At 40.6% G+C, this 19,265-nt stretch overlaps 2 protein-coding genes across 2 annotated transcripts; one reads left to right on the forward strand and one right to left on the reverse strand.

The window, feature by feature from the left end:
• Positions 1 to 786: 786 nt before the first annotated feature.
• LOC117475933 (coiled-coil domain-containing protein 171-like) lies at positions 787 to 13,841 on the reverse strand (the record flags this gene model as incomplete). The annotated part of the gene is given in 24 exon segments (XM_034122279.1): positions 787 to 1,012; positions 1,089 to 1,241; positions 1,394 to 1,519; positions 1,652 to 1,706; positions 1,859 to 1,983; positions 2,305 to 2,430; positions 2,699 to 2,842; positions 3,050 to 3,231; positions 3,489 to 3,590; positions 5,418 to 5,880; positions 6,178 to 6,333; positions 6,613 to 6,780; positions 7,108 to 7,155; positions 7,393 to 7,548; positions 7,854 to 8,060; positions 8,282 to 8,420; positions 8,798 to 8,958; positions 9,104 to 9,196; positions 9,282 to 9,407; positions 9,544 to 9,701; positions 10,101 to 10,233; positions 11,215 to 11,452; positions 12,486 to 12,625; positions 13,699 to 13,841. Coding segments are annotated over 23 exon segments (3,534 nt in total). The 5' UTR covers positions 12,596 to 12,625; positions 13,699 to 13,841.
• A 235-nt stretch (positions 13,842 to 14,076) lies between these two features.
• On the forward strand, positions 14,077 to 18,734 carry LOC117475932 (WD repeat-containing protein 55-like). Its single transcript, XM_034122278.1, has 5 exons — positions 14,077 to 14,533; positions 15,910 to 16,095; positions 16,261 to 16,367; positions 16,872 to 17,141; positions 18,051 to 18,734. Exons 1-5 carry the CDS (start codon positions 14,168 to 14,170, stop codon positions 18,385 to 18,387), a joined length of 1,266 nt encoding a protein of 421 aa, XP_033978169.1. The 5' UTR covers positions 14,077 to 14,167; the 3' UTR covers positions 18,388 to 18,734.
• The last annotated feature ends 531 nt before the right edge of the window (positions 18,735 to 19,265 follow it).

The following is a 19,265-nucleotide window of genomic DNA, read 5'->3' on the forward strand; positions in this document are numbered from 1 at the left end:
ACACCACACACACACACACACACACACACACACACACACACACACAACACACACACACAAACACACGACACACACACACACACACACCCACCACACAACACACACACACACACACACACACACACACACACACACAACCAACACACACACACACCCCAAAACCCCCCCCCCCCCACACACACACACACACACACACACACACACACCCAACACAACACACACACACACACACACACAGTCGTGGTGCTGATGCAGCAGTTTGTAAAATAAAATGTTTGTCGTGTTTTTTCTGTCTTTAAAACTTTTCTCACATGGAAACCTGAAAAGCAGAAAACTGACTTTATAACTCAGCTTTTCCCCCAATCCATGTCATGAATGTTTTGAGTTGTTTTTATCACATCAAATAAAAACCCGGACAAAGTTTTCGAGTAAAAAAGGAGAAATATTTTGACGTACAACATCGCATTACAAGTAAAACAGCCCTCGGGTCACACCACACATCAACCACTACCACACACACACACCACACACACACCCACACACACACACACACACACACACCAACACACACAACCCACACACACACACCACACACACACACAACACACACACACACACACACACACACCATCCACACACACACACACACACACCCAGGCGACCATATGGCCTTCAGTCAATTTGTCCACCAACCAGCTCTGCTTGCAGATGAACACTTTAAATACCAACAAAGCAGCATAAGATTGTCAGAACTGTTTTTAAACATCTTTAAAAACATTTCACACCTTAAATCTAGAAAGATTCCTAAATATCTTCGTCTAGTTTTCATTTTCTGTAAAAAAACATTTTAAATCTGTTTCCTTCCTCCTCTCTTCTTCTTCACTTCTTTGGAGAGAGGAGAGAAAGGGGCGGGGTTTAAACTGACTGGCAGCTCCTTCGACCAATCAGAGAGAGGAACAGCTTGCCAGGTCTCCACGTCAGCCAATGGGAACGCTTTGGGAAAACCCTCCACCTGAAACACAGAAGATTATGAGTTTATTTAAATGAATAACTTATAATAAAACATAACAGCTGAGAGCGTCTCTCACGGGTACGAAGGCCAGGTTGTCACGGAGACAGACGTCCTGCAGCTCGCCACGCAGCGCGGTCACATGACTGATGTGGGCGGAGACTTCCTGTTCCAGCCAGCCAATCCGTGAGCAGCAGGCGAGAAACAGTTGAGATGCGGAAGAGAGGAGAGTCTACAGGAAGAGAGAGAGAGGAATCAATAAAGAGAGTCAAACAATACGAGAAATAAAGTCTTCTTCATTTACAAAATAATAAAACAATAATAACAAAAACATACACATACACAAAACACATACAAATGTCAAAATGTCATGTTCAACCTCACCTGACACGCTGCCACCTCCGGAGCTCCCATGATGCACTCTGCTCCACTCAGGTGCTCCTTGAGTGACGGCAGGGGGCGGGGCTTAGCTGACAGGCAGCCACGTGATTGGACGAGACTCTCCCTGACCTGAGGACAGCAGACGTTACACTCCAAGCTCGAGCAGATTTCAGATGTGATTGAATTGCAATAATCAGATATAGAAAGGAGGTTATATGTGTGTGTGTGTGTGTGTGTGTGTGTGTGTGTGTGTGTGTTCACCTGCATGTAACTCATCTCCGCCGCCCTCATGTTGCTGATCAGACAATCTCTACGTCTAGGAAAGAAGAAAAAGTAAAATAAAGGGTGAACTACTGCAGTTAAAATGACACAATAAGTGTTATTAAGGTGTGACAGTGTGTGTGTGTGTGTGTGTGTGTGTGTGTGTGTGTGTGTGTGTGTGTGTGTGTGTGTGTGTGTGTGTGTTACCTGTGTGTGTCGATCAGCTCTTCCTCCAGGTGCTTCCTCTCCCTCTGAACCCCCGACAGGTGTTTACCCAGAATCCTCAGCGAGCGCTCCTTCCTGGTCACCTCCTGCCGAGCGTCACACAGAGACTGGAGAGGCATTTATATTTTTAAATTACATTTAAAACATTTTGATTTATTTGGAAAAAGTCGGGGGAAATTTCAGACAAAAACGTTTTTAATATTAAGAAAAATATCTAAACATTTCAATATTAAGAAAATCTGAATATTGTCTCAAGATAAAACCTGGAATATTTTAAAAAGTCTAAATGTCTGGAATATATTTAGAAAGAAAACATGATTTCTTAATAAATTGAGGGTAGTTTTTTAATTAAAGTCAGGATTTAAAAACACCAAAACGTCTCTCTGCCTAATCAACAGGTAAACAATTAAATAATGAATTGAACGTACCTGAGTGGTTTGGCCGAGTGTGTGTTGTGCGTCAGTTTGTTCCTTTAGGAGCGTCTGGACTTCCTGCTCTCTGCCCAGCGCCTGACGAAGCTCCACACACACACTGTGGAACTGCTGCTCCGGGACCTACACACACACACACACACACACACACACACACACACACACACACACACACACACACACACACACACACACACACACACACACACACACACACACACACACACACACACACACACACACACACACACACACACACACACACACACACACACACACACACACACACACACAAAGAGTCAGGTGTGTTCATCACAGACAGTACAGGTGTGTGTGTGTCTGTCTGTCTGTCTGTCTGTCTGTGTGTGTGTGTGCCTGTGTGTGTGCTCACCGTCTTGCAGCTCTCCTCTCTCTCCTGCCGCAGTCCTCTCTTCAGATTGACTACCTCCAGCCTTAAGCTCCGCCTCTCCACCTCAGCCGAGTGCAGCCGTTGGCTAAAAACCAGGAAGTGCTGCTGCAGGGTCGACACCAGCGCCTGGGAATGATCAATACATTATGTGTAATTAATGTTGTGTGTTGTTGTATAATATAAAATAACATTTATTCTTTATTTTTTATTTTATCTGTGACATCCCTGAATATTCGTTATTTTTTTGAAAAGATATTATAGTTTATTTGTTCTATTCTACAGTCTGTTATTATAAATATATCATCTTAATATATTCTATTATAATGTTTATACCTTGCTGTCGGGCTGTGGAGGCGTCACTCTGTTGAGCCCGCCCCTCAAACGGCCGCTCAGCGAGTCCTCGTCCAATCCGGAGCCAGGCAGACCGGACTCTGCGTCTGATTGGTCGAGAAGGTGATCCAGGAGGCGGGACAAAGCGGAACGAGCCAATGGCGTCACATCTGGAGGGGAGGAGCCTGGAGAGACAGATATTTGTAATGTTTTATTTCTTTCTTTTTTGTATAAGTTTATCTACAATTTGCTGATCAACCTTATTCACTTTTAACGACCCAAATAAGAGATAATTAATTGGTAGTCATTTTCTCATTTATTTTGAATAATGTTGTTTTCAAAAACTATCTTGCTGCCAAATAAATCAGAATAAGAATAAACACATTATCTGAATAAATGTATGTGTGTGTGTGTTACCAGTGTGTGTGTGTGTGTGTGTTACCAGTGTGTGTTAGCGCCCCCTGCAGGTCGGCCATGGAGGACAGGATGACGGAGGAGAGACGTTTGGAGCGCAGCCAGCGAGCACACACACCTCCATCAGCATCTTCATAAAACATCAAGTCAATATTTGTAATTCTTGACATTACTTTTTTTTTTTAAATCATTTAGTGGGAATGCTGATACAGCATTCCCACTAAATGTTATGCTATGGACAAAATTCTTATTATTATTCCGCCCATTATTTTGCCGGTCTTCTCCTCCCACATTCCACATCGCAGAAACTCCGTTCAAACATCAAAACGTTCAGCTCGGTTGGGAATCGACTGCTATTACTTTTATCATTCATAACTTTCATAATTCCAGAGATACAGCCCATAATACATCACATTTTTAACATTGAAGTCAATGGAGATATTCTTCAGACTTCAACAAATCTTCATGCGACTTCAACTGCTAACTGTTCATTCATACTTTCACTCAGAAACCTCATTCCAACTTTAAAATGTTACACATCTTTCTGACATTATTCATGTAACACAACTTTTAAATCTGACTACTTTTAGAGATATTAAACATTGTTCAGACCTTGTTAAAGAGGTTTTCTTCAGATTTTAACATTAACTAGAGTGCGTGATGTCACAGCTAGAGGGTGAGAAATCTTGAAATTTGCCTTCATATTTTTTTTTTAAACTGCCATAATTCCCAAACCCTACATTCCTGAGACATAATCTTTCATGACAAACGTAGGAAAACATCTCGTCGCTTGAAAAATGACAAATAATTAAGCAAAAATAATTAAACAAAATGCCTCGAGGGCATGAAGTGACAAAAACGTTCAACATGTCTCCATTAAAGCCCATTGTAATTTCAGGTAGATATTTCCTCACAGCAGCAGCCGCACACCTTTAGTTAAACTGCAAAAAAGGCCACATTATTAACCCGAAAGTACACAAAAATTACACTTCAGATACTCAACTTCCTTGACATGTTTCACGTTTTGAAATTTCACAGATATCTGTTATCGTTCTTCCACAAAACGTTCACATGTAACAGGTTTATCTCTCATTCAGAACAATGGAAACCTTTGATCTCTGCACACCTCGTTAGCTCAAATATAAACACCTGTGTCATGGAACACGATGATGTCATAACACACAGGTGTTCGTGTTTGAGCTAACGACGTGGTCACTGGAGTTTAACAGACTGTCTGAGCCTATTCTTTTCTGTCTGATGGAGACTTCATACTGACTTCAACATGTTCCACCTATTTGATACATTATTGGTGACACACAGCTGTCGTCGTTAGCTCAAATATAAACACCTGTATCATGGAACACGATGATGTCACATTGACAGGTTTGGTAACGATGCAGCCATCAACGCATCTAAGCGTATTATGGGGTGTCATCAAATGCCGTTGCCATGGCGACAGACCACTCGCCATGAAGCAGGATGTCGCTGTAAGTCCAATGGACACGGTCCGATCGTCCCCCAAACTTCGCTTGTATATCACCGGTCCAGCCCTCAACAGCTCTATGTCAATTATGGGATGTCATCAAATGCCGTTGGCATGGCGACAGATCATTCACCATCAAGTTAGTTCAAAGGTTTGCAGTTCAAATATTCTGCTGCTTTTCCAAGCCTTTTTACTTTCTTTTCTTCTCTCATCACACATTCAAGACCCCAGTGTTCATGTATCATTTCAATCTAAATTCTTCACTTTCTTCTTACACATTACATTTCAGCATAAAGCATTCCCACTAGCAATTTCTTCAGGAATTGCATTCTCTAGTTTATTATTGTTATGCACCAATTAAATTATATTTGTAAATATTTTATTGCTTTTTTCAAAATTTCGAGGGAAAAAAATCAAATATTTAGAAAAATATCTGAAGATTTCAAGACATGTTTTAAATGTCTTGGCCCTCACCTGTGGGGGGGGTGATTTGACCCTCCTGTGTTTCCGTAGCGCTGCAGCCTCCTCCCTTCTGCAGCCTGAACACCACAGCTGTGTGTTTACTGATCAAACACCACCTCCTCACCGCCATCACCACACACACACTCTTCCTCCACCTCCTCACCGCCATCTTCCTCTTCCTCTTCCTCCCTTCTTCCTCCTCCTCCTCCTCCTTTCCCAGAGCTCCCAGCAGCCTCCTCACCTCGCCCTCCAGCCCCTCCCTCTCCTGCAGCCGTCTGCACACCACCCTCTTCTGCACACACACCTGCTGCAGGCGGAGGTGTGTGTGTGTGAGCGCGCCCCCCAGCAGGACGCACGCCCACAGGAAGCAGGACGCCTCCCCCCGCAGGAGAGAGAGGTCGGAGGTCAGGGAGGAGGAGAGGAGCTCCAGGGAGGAGGCGTGGTGACGGAGGGAGGAGAGCTGAGAGCGACACACCTGAGACACAGAGGGGGGGGGGGGGGGCGTTTAGAGTCAGGGGGATTCTTTAGAGTCATGGTGGTTTACAAATGAACTATTTATTTGAGTCATAAATCAGGACCAGATTTCACTTTGAATTGATTTTCAGATTTGTGGCTGAGAGGTAAATCTCTCCTCACAGAGAGAGGACCACAGGGACCATCTCTACTTTCAAATCTGCTGAGTCGGCACTCACCTGAGGGCTGTGTGTGTGTGTGTGTGTGTGTGTGTGTGTGTGTGTGTGTGTGTGTGTGTGTGTGTGTGTGTGTGTGTTACCTGCAGTTCCTCCTGCAGCTGTGTGACGGTGTGTGTGTGTCGGCTGCTCCTCTCCTCCTCCCTCCTCCTCACACTCTCCTTCAGACGAGACAACACACACTGCTGCTCGTGCACACACACACTCCGCTGCTCACACACACTCTGCAGGTGGGCGATCTACGGGAGGAGAGAGAGAGAGAGAGAGAGAGAGAGAGAGAGAGAGAGAGAGAGAGAGGGGAGTTTAGTTTAAAACTAGAAAGAATGTTTTTTTAATATTAATATTTTCGTTTAATATTGTTTTTATTTTATTTATTATTCATATTTTTTAAATATATTTTTATATTTAATTATTTATTTATATTTATTTATTATATAAAATTATTCATATTTTTAACCTACATTTTAATAATAAAAAGACAATATACACACACACATTAACATTTCAGTGTCTCTCACCTTGTCGTTGGCCTCCCGCAGGTCAGAGGTCACTTGACCCACCTGCTCGTTGATGACATCACACAGCTCCTGCCAGGTGAAATTACCCAGCATGCTTTGGGGCTGACGGAGCAGAACGCAGCCGGCGAGAAGACGCTGATACACACAATACAGGAAGGAGAGACGCTCCTGAAACACACACACACACACACACACACACACACACACACACACACACACACACACACACACACACACACACACACACACACACACACACACACACACACACACACACACACACACACACACACACACACAGTTGTCTAGTTGAATTATAAACAGTGTAATTAAATGTTGCCGATGTAATGAAGTCCTGCTCGGTCTCACACAGAGAGGACAGAACTGAATCAGACACATCGCGCACTGATCAGTCTCAACAAGGAACATTATTTCAGTTTTCTTTTGTTACATTACTGGAGAAAAGAAAATGGAGAAAAAAAAAAAAATAATCACCTTTGACTCTTTCTCGTAGTATTCGCTGATCTTCTGGATTTCTGACGTTATCTCACCCTTTCTTCTCATCACCTCCTCTCTTACTCATCTCTATCTCCCTTTCCTCTCTCGCGCGATAATAGACGCCATGTACGCGATGCACTCGCGCGCGACAATTGAGACAAGAGAGCGAGCTGAATACTTATCTACGTCGATCTCTCATTCTTCCCTCTCTCTCTCCATCTCTCTCTCACTCTCTTCCCTCTCTCTCTCCCTCTCTCTCTCCCTTTCCTCTCTCTCTCTCTCCATCTCCTCCCTCTCTCTCTCCTTTTCTTTCCTCTCTCTCTCCCTCTCTCTCTCCCTCTCTCTCTCCATCTCCTCCCTCTGCGTCGACCAATCAGAGCTCTCCTTCTGAAGGCGTGTCACCTCCTCTGTTAGTTTGATTGACACCTGCTGTAACTCCTGCAGAGGAAAAAAGCACAAAACAGTTACATTTTAATCTAAAAACTAAAGTGTTATTCTGAAGGTGCCCACCAGGGGGAGCTACTGTGCCTCCAAGCTGCTTTGGGATCAGAGCTAAAATAAATACTTCCTCTATTGCCAACTGGATTTGTATTAGTTTCTCCATTGTACAATTAAATACATTAAGAAAAAAAATGTACAAATTGTTCTTCAATATATTATTATTATATATATTCTTTAATATTCTTTAATATTTTTTGGAGGATGTTTTGACGACTGTAATAGATGCAGGTGTGTGTGTGTACCTGCAGCTGTCGGCTCTGATCTGAGGTCAGCTGCTGCAGATCCTGGATCTGTCGCTCCTTCGTCTCCAGAGTCTTCCTCAGCAGCTGCAACACGTCAGCACAGGGACTACAACTCCCATCATGCTTTGCTGCGGGATCAGTGTGTTGCTGGAGAGTTTCCATGATGAGCTTCACACACTCCTCTGCGTCACTCTGACGTTTAGCCGCCTGGACAGAGGAGAGGGAAATCAAACCACAACAACAATATCAACATTCATCCATACAAAGATGTGTGTGTGTGTGTGTGTGTGTGTGTGTGTGTGTGTGTGTGTGTGTGTGTGTGTGTGTGTGTGTGTGTGTGTGTGTTACCTGCTCCAGCAGAGTGTGTGTGTGTGTGTGTGTGTGTGTTACCTGCTCTAGCAGAGTGTGTGTGTGTGTGTGTGTGTTACCTGCTCCAGCAGAGTGTGTGTGTGTGTGTGTCGTCTCTTCTCCTCCTCCAGCGTTTGTCTGAGGTCAGAGGTCGTCGTCCTCTCTGTCTCCAAGGCAACGCTGAGGTCAGCCTTACACTGCTCGTACTCCTGCTGCAGCCTAAACACACACACACACACACACACACGCATGCAAACACACACACACACACGCATGCAAACACACACACACACACATGTTATAGAAAAACAATAGATATATTTTTTCATAACTATAACAAACACGCCAAAAACGGCTCCATTGGACTCCTTTGTTTACTTCCTGAACATAATGACATCACTACGGAACACTCGCTCCTATTGGCTAGCACTCCAACACATTGTACGTGATAGGCTAAGGGGCGGGACATCTCTAAGCTGGTTGACCAATCAGAGCAGTCTAGGCTTTATTATTCACCAAATAACTAGACAAGTTAAACCTGTTTCTGTTTCTCACTTTTACTAAAAATACTTTTGCATGAATTGATGATAAAGTACCTGTGCAGCGCTGCCTCCCTCTCTCGCCCCCTCTCGCTCTGCACACTCCTCTCTCTCTCCTCCTCTCTCATCTGACTCTTCAGCAGCTCTCTCTCTCTCTGAGATTCCTGCAAGATGATTCGCTCAGAGCTCAGCGTCGCCTCCAGGTCCCGCCCCCTCAGCTGTCCGTCACATGACCAGGGAAAGAGAAAGACATTACATATCAATTCATTTCATTATTCGATCCAGAGTGTTCAGTTTTTGCTTTTCTCAAATTAGACTTGACACAGAGTTCAAACAGGCTCAGGTGAGAAGGATGATCGTTACCTGGATGATCTCAGAGTTGAACTTTGACCCCAGGTGAGCGGCTCGCTCCGCCTCCATGTTCGACTCCAGAGTCTTTACTCTCTGATCCAACACCTGAGGAGAGAGGAGACATTAATACAACTCCTCTCCCTCCCTCCTCCTCCTCACCTCTGCCTTCCTCCCTCCTCCTCTTCCTCACCTCCTTCTCCCTCCTGCTCCTCTCCTCCTTCTCCTCCAGGTATTTCAGTTTGTTGTGTTCTCGTCTCCTCTCCTCCTCCTCTTTCTCTCTTTCTCTCTGCGCCTCCTCCAGAGCCTCCTCCTGATCCTGGACCAACAAAGAAACACTTATTAATGCTCAATAAAAAGGCTTTTACCTGCTTTCTGATTGACATATATTTAGTTTGTGTGTGTGTGTGTGTGTGTGTGTGTGTGTGTGTGTGTGTGTGTGTGTGTGTGTGTACCTGCAGCAGTTGGTGTAGTCGTTGGTTCTCCGAGCTCAAGGTGTGGATCAGTTTGTCTCGCTCCTCCACTTCCTGCTGCAATGCATGCTGGTCCTCCTCCCTGCAGCGCCGCGTGATGTCGAGAGATTTCTGCAACTCTGCCACCGTCACCTGGAGCTCTGACACACACACACACACACACACACACACACACACACACACACCCACACCCACACACACACACACACACACACACACACACACACACACACACACACACACACACACACACACACACACACAATCACACACACACACACACACACACACACACACACACACACACACACACACACACACACACACACACACACACACACACACACACACACACACACATTTGAGCACAAAGCAATCAGAAAAACGAAGTAATTTGCAGTTATTTTTGGGACACATTTTAAATAAAACAAGCTATTTTGTATCTTTTTAACACGTATATTGCAGTTTTTTGGAGTGCATAAAGTTTAGTGTGTGTTTGTGTGAGTGTGTGTCTGTGTGTGTTGTTTTGATTAGTGTACCTGTGAGTGTGTGTTTGTCCCGGGTTGATTCCCTCTGGCTCACAGTGATCTGGTACTGCAGCTCTTCTCTCTGAGCCTCCCCCCCCTCCACAGAGCACCTGAGACGGGTCAGCTCCGCCTGCAGCCCACACACCTGAGGGGAGGAAAGGAAACCAAACATGTTACTAGAATATGTTTAAAATGGGGGGGAAATATCAGAAAAATGTGGGGAAATGTTCCAAAGATATATACAAAAGATGTCTGAAATGTGTGTTGAAATAATCTGGAAAATCTCCGAAAAAGTATTATTACATTTGTGAAAAAATATCAAATAAAAATAAAAAAACAATCTGATAAATGTGTGAAAACGATTTAAAAAAAAAGTCCAAAACATATTATTTCAAATTTGAGTAATATATGAGAAAGATATCCAAAAAAACAATAGATAGGGTGTCCAAAATTACATTGGAAAATAATCAGAATTTTTTTTAAACATGTGGGAAATATATCAGAAAACTACGGGGAAATGTGAACAAAAAAATACAAAAGATGTCTGATGTGTATTGAAAATGTCCAAAAAAGACTTATAACATTTCTGAAAATACAGTGAAAAATATCAAATAAAAATACAAAAACAATCTGATATATGTGGGAAAATAATTATTCAAAATGTCCAAAACGTATTATTTAAAATATGAGAAAAATATCCCAACAAATATATATAGTCTGTCCAAAATACATTGGAAAATAATCTGAAAAATGTTTGGGAAAATGTTCCAAAACTATATACAAAAGATGTCTGCAATGTGTGTATAAAATGTCCAAACGTATTATTTAAAATAAGAGTAAAATATGAGAAAAATATCAAACAGTTGGCAAAAATCGTAAAAAGAGTATTTGTAAAATATATAAAAATGTGCCCTAAAATAAATATAGGGTGTCCAAAATACATTGACTTCTAAATGTCTAAATATCCAATAATTATAAGTACAAAATATGAGATAGAAATCTGAAAAGTGTAATAAAAACATCCGCTAATATCCTAAATAATACGTAATCTGTGTGAAAACCTGCCATCAAATATAGAAAATCTAAAATACGTGTAAAATAAATCTGTACTTTTCCAGTTTCTCACCTCCTGGTTGTGTCGGCTGGTCAGCTCCAGGTTCTCCTTCTCCAGCTGATGGACTCTCCTCCTCCTCTTCTCCTCCCGATCTCCTCCTTCTTCTCCTTCTGACGCCGTCTTCCTGCTCCTCACCTCCTTCCGCTTCCTCCTCCCTTCCTCACCTTCCTCACCTTCCTTCCCCTCTCTCCTTCCTCTCTCTCCTGCCTTCTTCTCTTTCTGTTGCATCGTGGGGATAATCTCTTTCGCACTGCAAAATAAAATGTGAACAGATTAATCTTATTATGTGATTTTTTTTGTATGAATAGTTTATTTTCTCCAGATGATTTTGTGATCAAATGAAGGATTAAATATGTCCCACTCCAAAAGCTGAATCAAATATTTATCCAAAATATATTATTAGTGATAAACAGCTCTGAACAAATTAATCTATATATACACCTCTACATGTATGGCAGCCTTTATATTCCAGTGTCTTTTGAATTATAATACAATCCATTTTGTTCCAGAGTTGTATGTGCAATGTTAATCTGAAAATATGTCAGAAATATGTGGGAACAAAAGTTTTTCAAAAGAATTCTTACAATATTTAGATAGGAATGTCAGAAAAGTCTGTGAAAAAATACTGAGAATTGTTAGAAAAATATCAGAAAAAACTGTAAAGAAAATCTTCCAAAAAATATCTAAAGATGTCATCAAAGAAACATCTTAAAAATGTGAAAATAAAATAGAAAAATAAATGGGAATACTATTTCAAACTATTGTATCAAACACAGTAATGTGAAAAATACATTAGTGAAATATGTGGGAACAATATCCGAAGATCTTGTTTAAAAATATCCCCTAAAAGATCTTAAAGATGTCTGAAATATTTGTAAAAAAGTCCATAAAGTAACTGTGTACATTGCTCTCTCCTCGGAGCTGACCCCGGTTATAATATGTAAAACAAATTGAAAATGCGTGCAAAAATTACGACAAATATGGGCAAAATATCACAACAATATATAAGTAAAAATATCAGAAAATACATAAGTACAAATATGCCAGAAAAATATGTTCTTTTAAAACAATCCTTAAAGAAATGTGTCTGAAATGTGTGTGGAAAACACAGTGGGAAAAAAAACTGGAAAATGTCAAAGACAAAGGGAATAATGATAATAATAATAACACAGTGGTGTACAAAATATATTATTAGTGACATATGTGGGGGGGGGGAATATCCGACAATCTTGTTTAAAAATGAAAAATATGTGTAAAAAAGTCCATAATGTAGCTGTATGTACCTCTCTCTCTCCACGGTTCTCTCCCCCCGCGGCTCCGCTCGGCTCTGCCCGCTCTCCGCACCCTTTCTCCGGCCACTCTCTCTCCTCCGCTCCGCTGCTTCTACCTGCATCTCCCCGCAGTCAGGGTGACTTTAAAACCCCTGAGGATGTTTGTTTAAATGCACATTAATGCGACATATTTATTTTGGCTAGTATTAAATCCTCTTTAGGCACCATGGAGGTTGTTTTGATTGTTTTGCTACCGGGGGATGAAGCCAGTTGCCTGGCTGCTTGCGTTGCCATGCCAGCAGATGCACTCAACCACAAAGCGAACTCCGTTTACAAATCGATCAATTAAACACAATAATAATATAAAGTAAATTATAAATACATCTACAACAATATAAAACAAGATGTACCTATAATTATGGTATACTTTACAATTCGGCGCTATTTAAAATACTAAATATGTCTGTTTTCTGCATAATTTCAACGTTTATAGTAACATAATTCTTACTGTTTACAATTTACAACTGAGATGAAACTCATATAAACTAATGTTAGGTGAATCAAATGTACGCCGAATTTAAAAGAAGGTCATGAATAATGGATTTATGTTGTTTATTTAAGTAATTTATCTTCATAATTGTCAATAAAGAAGTTATGATCAAGATTACACATTTTGTGAATGGGATTTTGTCTCCACTTGATAAACAACACAAACAAATACGGTTAAAGTCAATATAAACAACAATGTAAACAAATTCAAAAGACGGTTAACGTATTATTAAGGTCGACTTTACAATTCGGCATCCTTTAAAATACTAAATATGTCTGTTTTCTATAGAATTTCAACGTATATAGTAAAAGGTTATCGAAGAGATTACTACTGTTTACAATTTACATCTGAAGACAAAACTCATATTACCTGCTGGTAGGTGAATCAAATATACGCCGAATTCAAAAGAAGGTCATAACGAATGTATTTATGTTATTTATTTATATTAGTTATCTTCATATTTTTCAATAAACAAGTCAATATGAAAATCACACATTTTGTGAATGGGATTTTGTCGCCACTTGATAAACAACCCAAACAAATACGGTTTATCTCCAATAAAAACATCTTTCAATGCTCTTAATCTACTTTAACCAACACAAGGCAATGTAAACTACTTACATACACTACAATATTAATAATTAACGTTATAGAAAGCTTTTATTAAAAACTTACAGCAAATATTATCCAGGAGCCGTTTGAATCTGACGCCATCTTGAGCGTCCCAACGTCATCTCAGTGTCGACTCCTGATTGGCTGATAACTAGTGATGTTACCTACGTCATCGATGACAAACGAAGCCTCGCTGACCATAAATAAATAAATGAATAAACACATAATTAAATAAATTGACGAATAAATACATGTGGAAATAAATACATGAATACATAAATAAAATAATAAATAAATGCATAAATAAATATGGAAACAAATAAATGAATGTATGAATAAATACATACAAGTTGAGAATAAAACAGAACACACATTATTATTATTATTATTATTATTATTATCAAATGTGTTTTATTTTCCATTTCATTTTTCTAAAATAATAGCACGTTTCCATTCATTAGAGGGCAGTGTGGTGCATTTCCTCTGTTAACTCTCCACGTGTTTCCACCGTAGAAGAAACGAAAAAAACAACATGGCAGCGCCCGCTGAACACGTTGAAACCTCAGATCCTCCAGAAATGGATCCAGAACCAGAAGCTCCAGAGACCTCAGAGCCAGAAACCTCAGACAGGGAACAGAAAGAGGAGGAAGAGGAAAAAGAGAAAGAGGAGGACGATGATGAAGATGATGAAGAGGGGCCTCAGGAGCCCATCATTAGGGACACTCCAGCTGACATCAAGCTGGAGGCCATCGCCAACACGGTGGCTCTGCACCCGACCCGAGACCTGCTGGTGTGCGGGGACGTGGACGGAGATCTGTACGCATATGCATACTCCTGTACTGAGGGAGAGACCCGGGAACTGTGGTCCTCTGGACACCACCTGAAGTCCTGCAGACAGGTGAGGGTCTGCTGTTATTAAAGATACTAAAGAACACCTGAAGTCCTGCAGACAGGTGAGGGTCTGTTGTTATTAAAGATACTAAAGAACACCTGAAGTCCTGCAGACAGGTGAGGGTCTGTTGTTATTAAAGATACTAAAGAACACTTGAAGTCCTGCAGACAGGTGAGGGTCTGTTGTTATTAAAGATACTAAAGAACACCTGAAGTCCTGCAGACAGGTGAGGGTCTGCTGTTCAACATATACATATGTCAATAAATTAACGCAAGTGAAACCGCCTGCTGACCAATCAGAGCTCCGTGTGCAGAGTTTAAAGCTATCAAGTCATATTACAGGATAGAGGAAATATAGAAAAACTGCCGTTGCAGGAAAGACGGCCGGCAAAAATCACAGACTGTGTGAACGTGAAAATTAATAGAATATCCCCTCCCATCTCCAGAGCAATCTGACTATTATAACATTAGCGTTAAGAAAGCTTACTTAAATATCTGCCACAACATAAGTAACCAGATCAGAGTAACATTAAGTACAGTCCACGGCACTGTGAGTGCAGACGTCGATGTGTCCCATTATCATTCATATCATATCACATCATAATGTATCATATATTTCCTTATCTGAGTCAGCTGAGCCGTATCTGGCCGTGCAACACTCACAGTGTCACATACTGTATGCAGAAGTATTATTTTAAGCAACACATTAAGTTGACGAAACACTCGAGTCAAATGTAATTAAAGTCAGATCCACTCGTGTCTTGGACGGGGCAGTGATTTCATAAACCTGTTAATGTACGCATTCAAACACTTTTTCTTTTACCAGCTGTATTCACCTTGCAGGTGCAGCTATGTGGCTTTTATCCTGGGTAAAGTGTTTAAGTCATGGATGTTTAAAGTTTAACTTCTTCATATTTGACTAATATTAAAGTTCACTTTTCATTCAGGAAGTATGACGCTGCGCTGTCAGTACGCTTGTCCATGTTTGAGATTGGTCGAATGCTCCAGATACCACCCCTTTCATGTGAACGTGCACCTAACTAGATGGGACACGGCTGGCTTGAGCGATCCACTTGATAACCCGCGTCGTAGTACAGTTTAGCGAGAGCGCGTATGTTTTGGATTGGGCCAACCGGCTAACTCAAACATATCCAGGTTAGGTTGAACCGGCTTCGTCGTACAGGCCTCTGAGGTTCTGTTGTTGTTTACTAAAGAACACCTGAAGTCCTGCAGACAGGTGAGGTTGTGTGTAAAACTCTAAAATAAACCTCCTTACCTGTATCTCAAAAAGAACAGGAATATTCAATATCAGGTTTAAATCTCTGCAGTGTTTTTGATGTATAAGACTTTAAAATAAGCCTCCTTACCTGTCTCTCTCTGCAGGTGCGTTTCTCTGCTGACGGACTGCAGCTCTACAGCGTCTCCAGAGATAAAGCGGTCCACCTGCTGGACGTGGAGCGAGGGCAGCTGGTGACTCGGATCAGAGGAGCTCACGGAGCCCCGATCAACAGCCTGCTGCTGGTGGACGAGAACATCCTGGCTACTGGGGACGATGGGGGGACTCTGAAGGTCTGTACAGGAGGGGATATATACTGTTTATTTTATATTATTACTTTATTTATGATGATAAAGTATCACCATGATGAGGAATTCACGTGTACAAAACGACATCGCTTCCAAATATGAGGAAAAGCATAAATCTGACTTGAATTTGTCCCGTTGTTCTTCCTGAAGGTGTGGGATATGAGGAAGGGGACGGCCATCATGGATCTGAAACAGCACGAGGATTACATCAGTGACATCGCAGTGGACGCGGCCAAGAGGATCCTCCTCACTACCAGGTTCTTAACATTTCATAATCATTTTGTATTATTTAAATATTTAATATTTAATTTTCTTTTTACATTTTTCACAAACATTTCGGACAATATTTAATTTTTTTTACAAATCGGTCTGAAATATTCTGACAATTGTTTTTAGTTGCTGCCATTGGTAAAAAAGCAGTTGGTTAAAAAACAGGATATTTTTGGACATTGAGAATACTGATTCATTTTTCCAATTTCAGATTGTTTTCTTTAACTTTTAGGATTTGTTTTCACAATTTTCTGACATTTTCTTACATTTTTATTTAATAGATATTCAAAACATTTGTATACATATTTGTTAATTTTTCAGGTACATTTTTTCTTACAACTTTTCGTACATTTTTCTACAGTTTTTTTTTGTACATTTCGACAAATTACATTTTCAGACATTTTTCTACCATAAATGCTTCAAAACGTCCTTAAAACACCACCAACGGCCCTCTGTAACCCCTCTAATTGTACCTTCTTTGCCCCTCACAGTGGCGACGGCACGATGGGCGTCTTCAACATCAAGCGGCGGCGTTTCGAGCTTCTGTCGGAGTATCAGACCGGAGATCTGACCTCGGTGGCGTTGATGAAGCGGGGGAAGAAGGTGATCTGCGGCTCCAGCGAAGGAACCATCTACATCTTCAACTGGAACGGATTCGGAGCAACGAGCGACCGATTCACCATCAAAGCTGAGTCCGTGGAGTGCATCGCGCCGATCACCGACAACATCATGTGCACCGCCTCCATGGACGGGTACATTCGGTGAGTCAGGGTTACATTGGGATTACTGGTGGTTTTTAGTCCCAGATTACAGTTACATTGATGACTTTGGGATCGTAAACTGGTTTCTAGATGCTCTTATCTGGACCCAAATGGGCTTTAAATGGTCCAATATGATGTTATTGTGGCCTAAATTGGTTTCTTATTGGTAACATGATCCAACAACCATTTACTTCTGAGATAATCCATAATGTCTTTCAATTTTTCTCATTGGGATTACTGGTTGATTTTGGTCCTAGATTACTGTTACGTTGGTTTTTATTGGTCTTAGTTGAACCGAGCTGGTCTTTCAGTAGTCCAATTGGTGTTTTTGTGATCTTATAATGACCTAAAATGTTCTTTTGATGGACCAAGCTAGTCCTTTAACTAACAACGCTGCTTTAATCTAATGTTTTGATGACCTAAAATTGTCAAAATTGGCTTCTTATGGTAAAATCTGTTTTTTTAATGGTCCAACCAGGTGTTGTAATGGTCAGACATGATCTTGGTTCCATACACTGGTTTCTTAACGCTCTAAAATGATAAAAAAAAATCTGCATCGCATTGGGATTACTGGTTCCTAGCGGTCTATTCGTTTCTTAGCGGTCTACAAATGATAAAAAATCAGCTTTTAATTGTCTGAGCTGATGTCACGATGGCGCATTTTCAAGTAGTCCAAACTATTTTTTTCTAATGGTACAACTTAATGACTGGGATCATAAACTGGTTCCTCGATGCTCTAACCTGGACCAAAATGGGCTTTTAACTGGTCAAAACTATTTTGTTAATGGTCTAATATGATGTCTTTGTGTCCTGAATTGGTTTCTTATTGGTAACATGGTCCAACAACCCTTTAGTTCTGAGATAATCCATCATTTCTTTATATATAAATGTCTCTCCTTCCTCCATCAGAGCCGTGAACCTCTTTCCCAACCGGGTCATCGGGTGCATCGGGCAACATGTCGGAGAACCCGTCGAGGAAATCAACAAATCCTGGGACTCCCGTTTCCTGGTGAGCAGCGCCCACGATCAGCTGATCAAGTTCTGGGACATTTCGGATTTAAAAAACACCAAGGTCACCGAGTACCGCAAGAGGAAGAAGAAAGACGGACGCATGAAGTCGCTCACAAAGAAAGCTCACGGAGATAACGACTTCTTCGCCGGACTCATGGAGGAACCTGAGAAGAAGGAGGAAGAGGAGGAAGGAGAGGAGGAAGAAGAGGAAGACAGCGATAGTGGAAGTGATTAAAAAAACTGGACAAACTGATGAATGAACTGATATAAGAACACATGATCACACACTAAAATATGAAGTGTTGGACTGTTAAAAGCTTTTATAAATTCCCTGTCAGACTTTATTTACATCTCTGATCAGATCGTTCCTGATTTACACCAACGTCTCTTTGTGAATTTACAAAACTTACATATTTTTTGATAATAAAATACTTTTTTCTTTGCTTTTTTTTGGTATCAGTATCAAAAAGCAGCTATTGTATTAAAAAAACACAATAATAACCAGCTCTATGTTCATAGGCATTTTAAGCCTGTCTGCTCGGTTTGAGAAAAATGTTTTTGTAATAAAATTGTAAATAATTACAGCTTTGTATATTTATTTAATACATCGTAGTTCTTAAAATGAGACTACCTCGCATGTGTTTGTCAATTCTGCCCATGTTATACTCTATAAAGAAACACACCTGTAAATAGTTTAATTCTGTATTTCTTTTAACTTTCAGTACCAGAAAGTAACAAGAAATATGTCAGTTAATAAAAGTTGTGCATTAAACAGTGAAAGCACCGAAATATACGTACAGTACTAAAAGTAAAAGTACTCGTAAAATAGAATAGCCCTTCCCTGAATCCTAAATACTGTAATATATTAAAATGACTGAGAAATCGATTAATTAATGTGAACATAGCTTTAATATTGTGTGTATAATTTGAATATTAAATCTATCAAATAAATTCAGTGTAGTAGAAAGTTAAATAATGTGCCTCTTAAAGGCTGTAAAGAATAATTTAGCATAAAATCTACATTAAGGGTAATTACAAATATCTTAACACGTTTCCTTGAAAGATAATAAGTGTATATATATTTATTTTTTTAGTCCGAAATTCGTTTTATTT

The sequence above is a fragment of the Trematomus bernacchii genome, unplaced genomic scaffold (assembly GCF_902827165.1).
Source record: "Trematomus bernacchii unplaced genomic scaffold, fTreBer1.1, whole genome shotgun sequence".
Taxonomy (NCBI): Eukaryota; Metazoa; Chordata; class Actinopteri; order Perciformes; family Nototheniidae; genus Trematomus; species Trematomus bernacchii.

Excerpts from the sequence above, each read along its gene's own strand:
- LOC117475932 (XM_034122278.1), top strand. The coding sequence starts at position 14,168 with ATGGCAGCGCCCGCTGAACACGTTGAAACCTCAGATCCTCCAGAAATG. Across the intron at positions 14,534-15,909 it reads ACCTGAAGTCCTGCAGACAG|GTGCGTTTCTCTGCTGACGG; the intron begins GTGAGGGTCTGC and ends CTCTCTCTGCAG. Across the intron at positions 16,368-16,871 it reads AGGATCCTCCTCACTACCAG|TGGCGACGGCACGATGGGCG; the intron begins GTTCTTAACATT and ends TGCCCCTCACAG.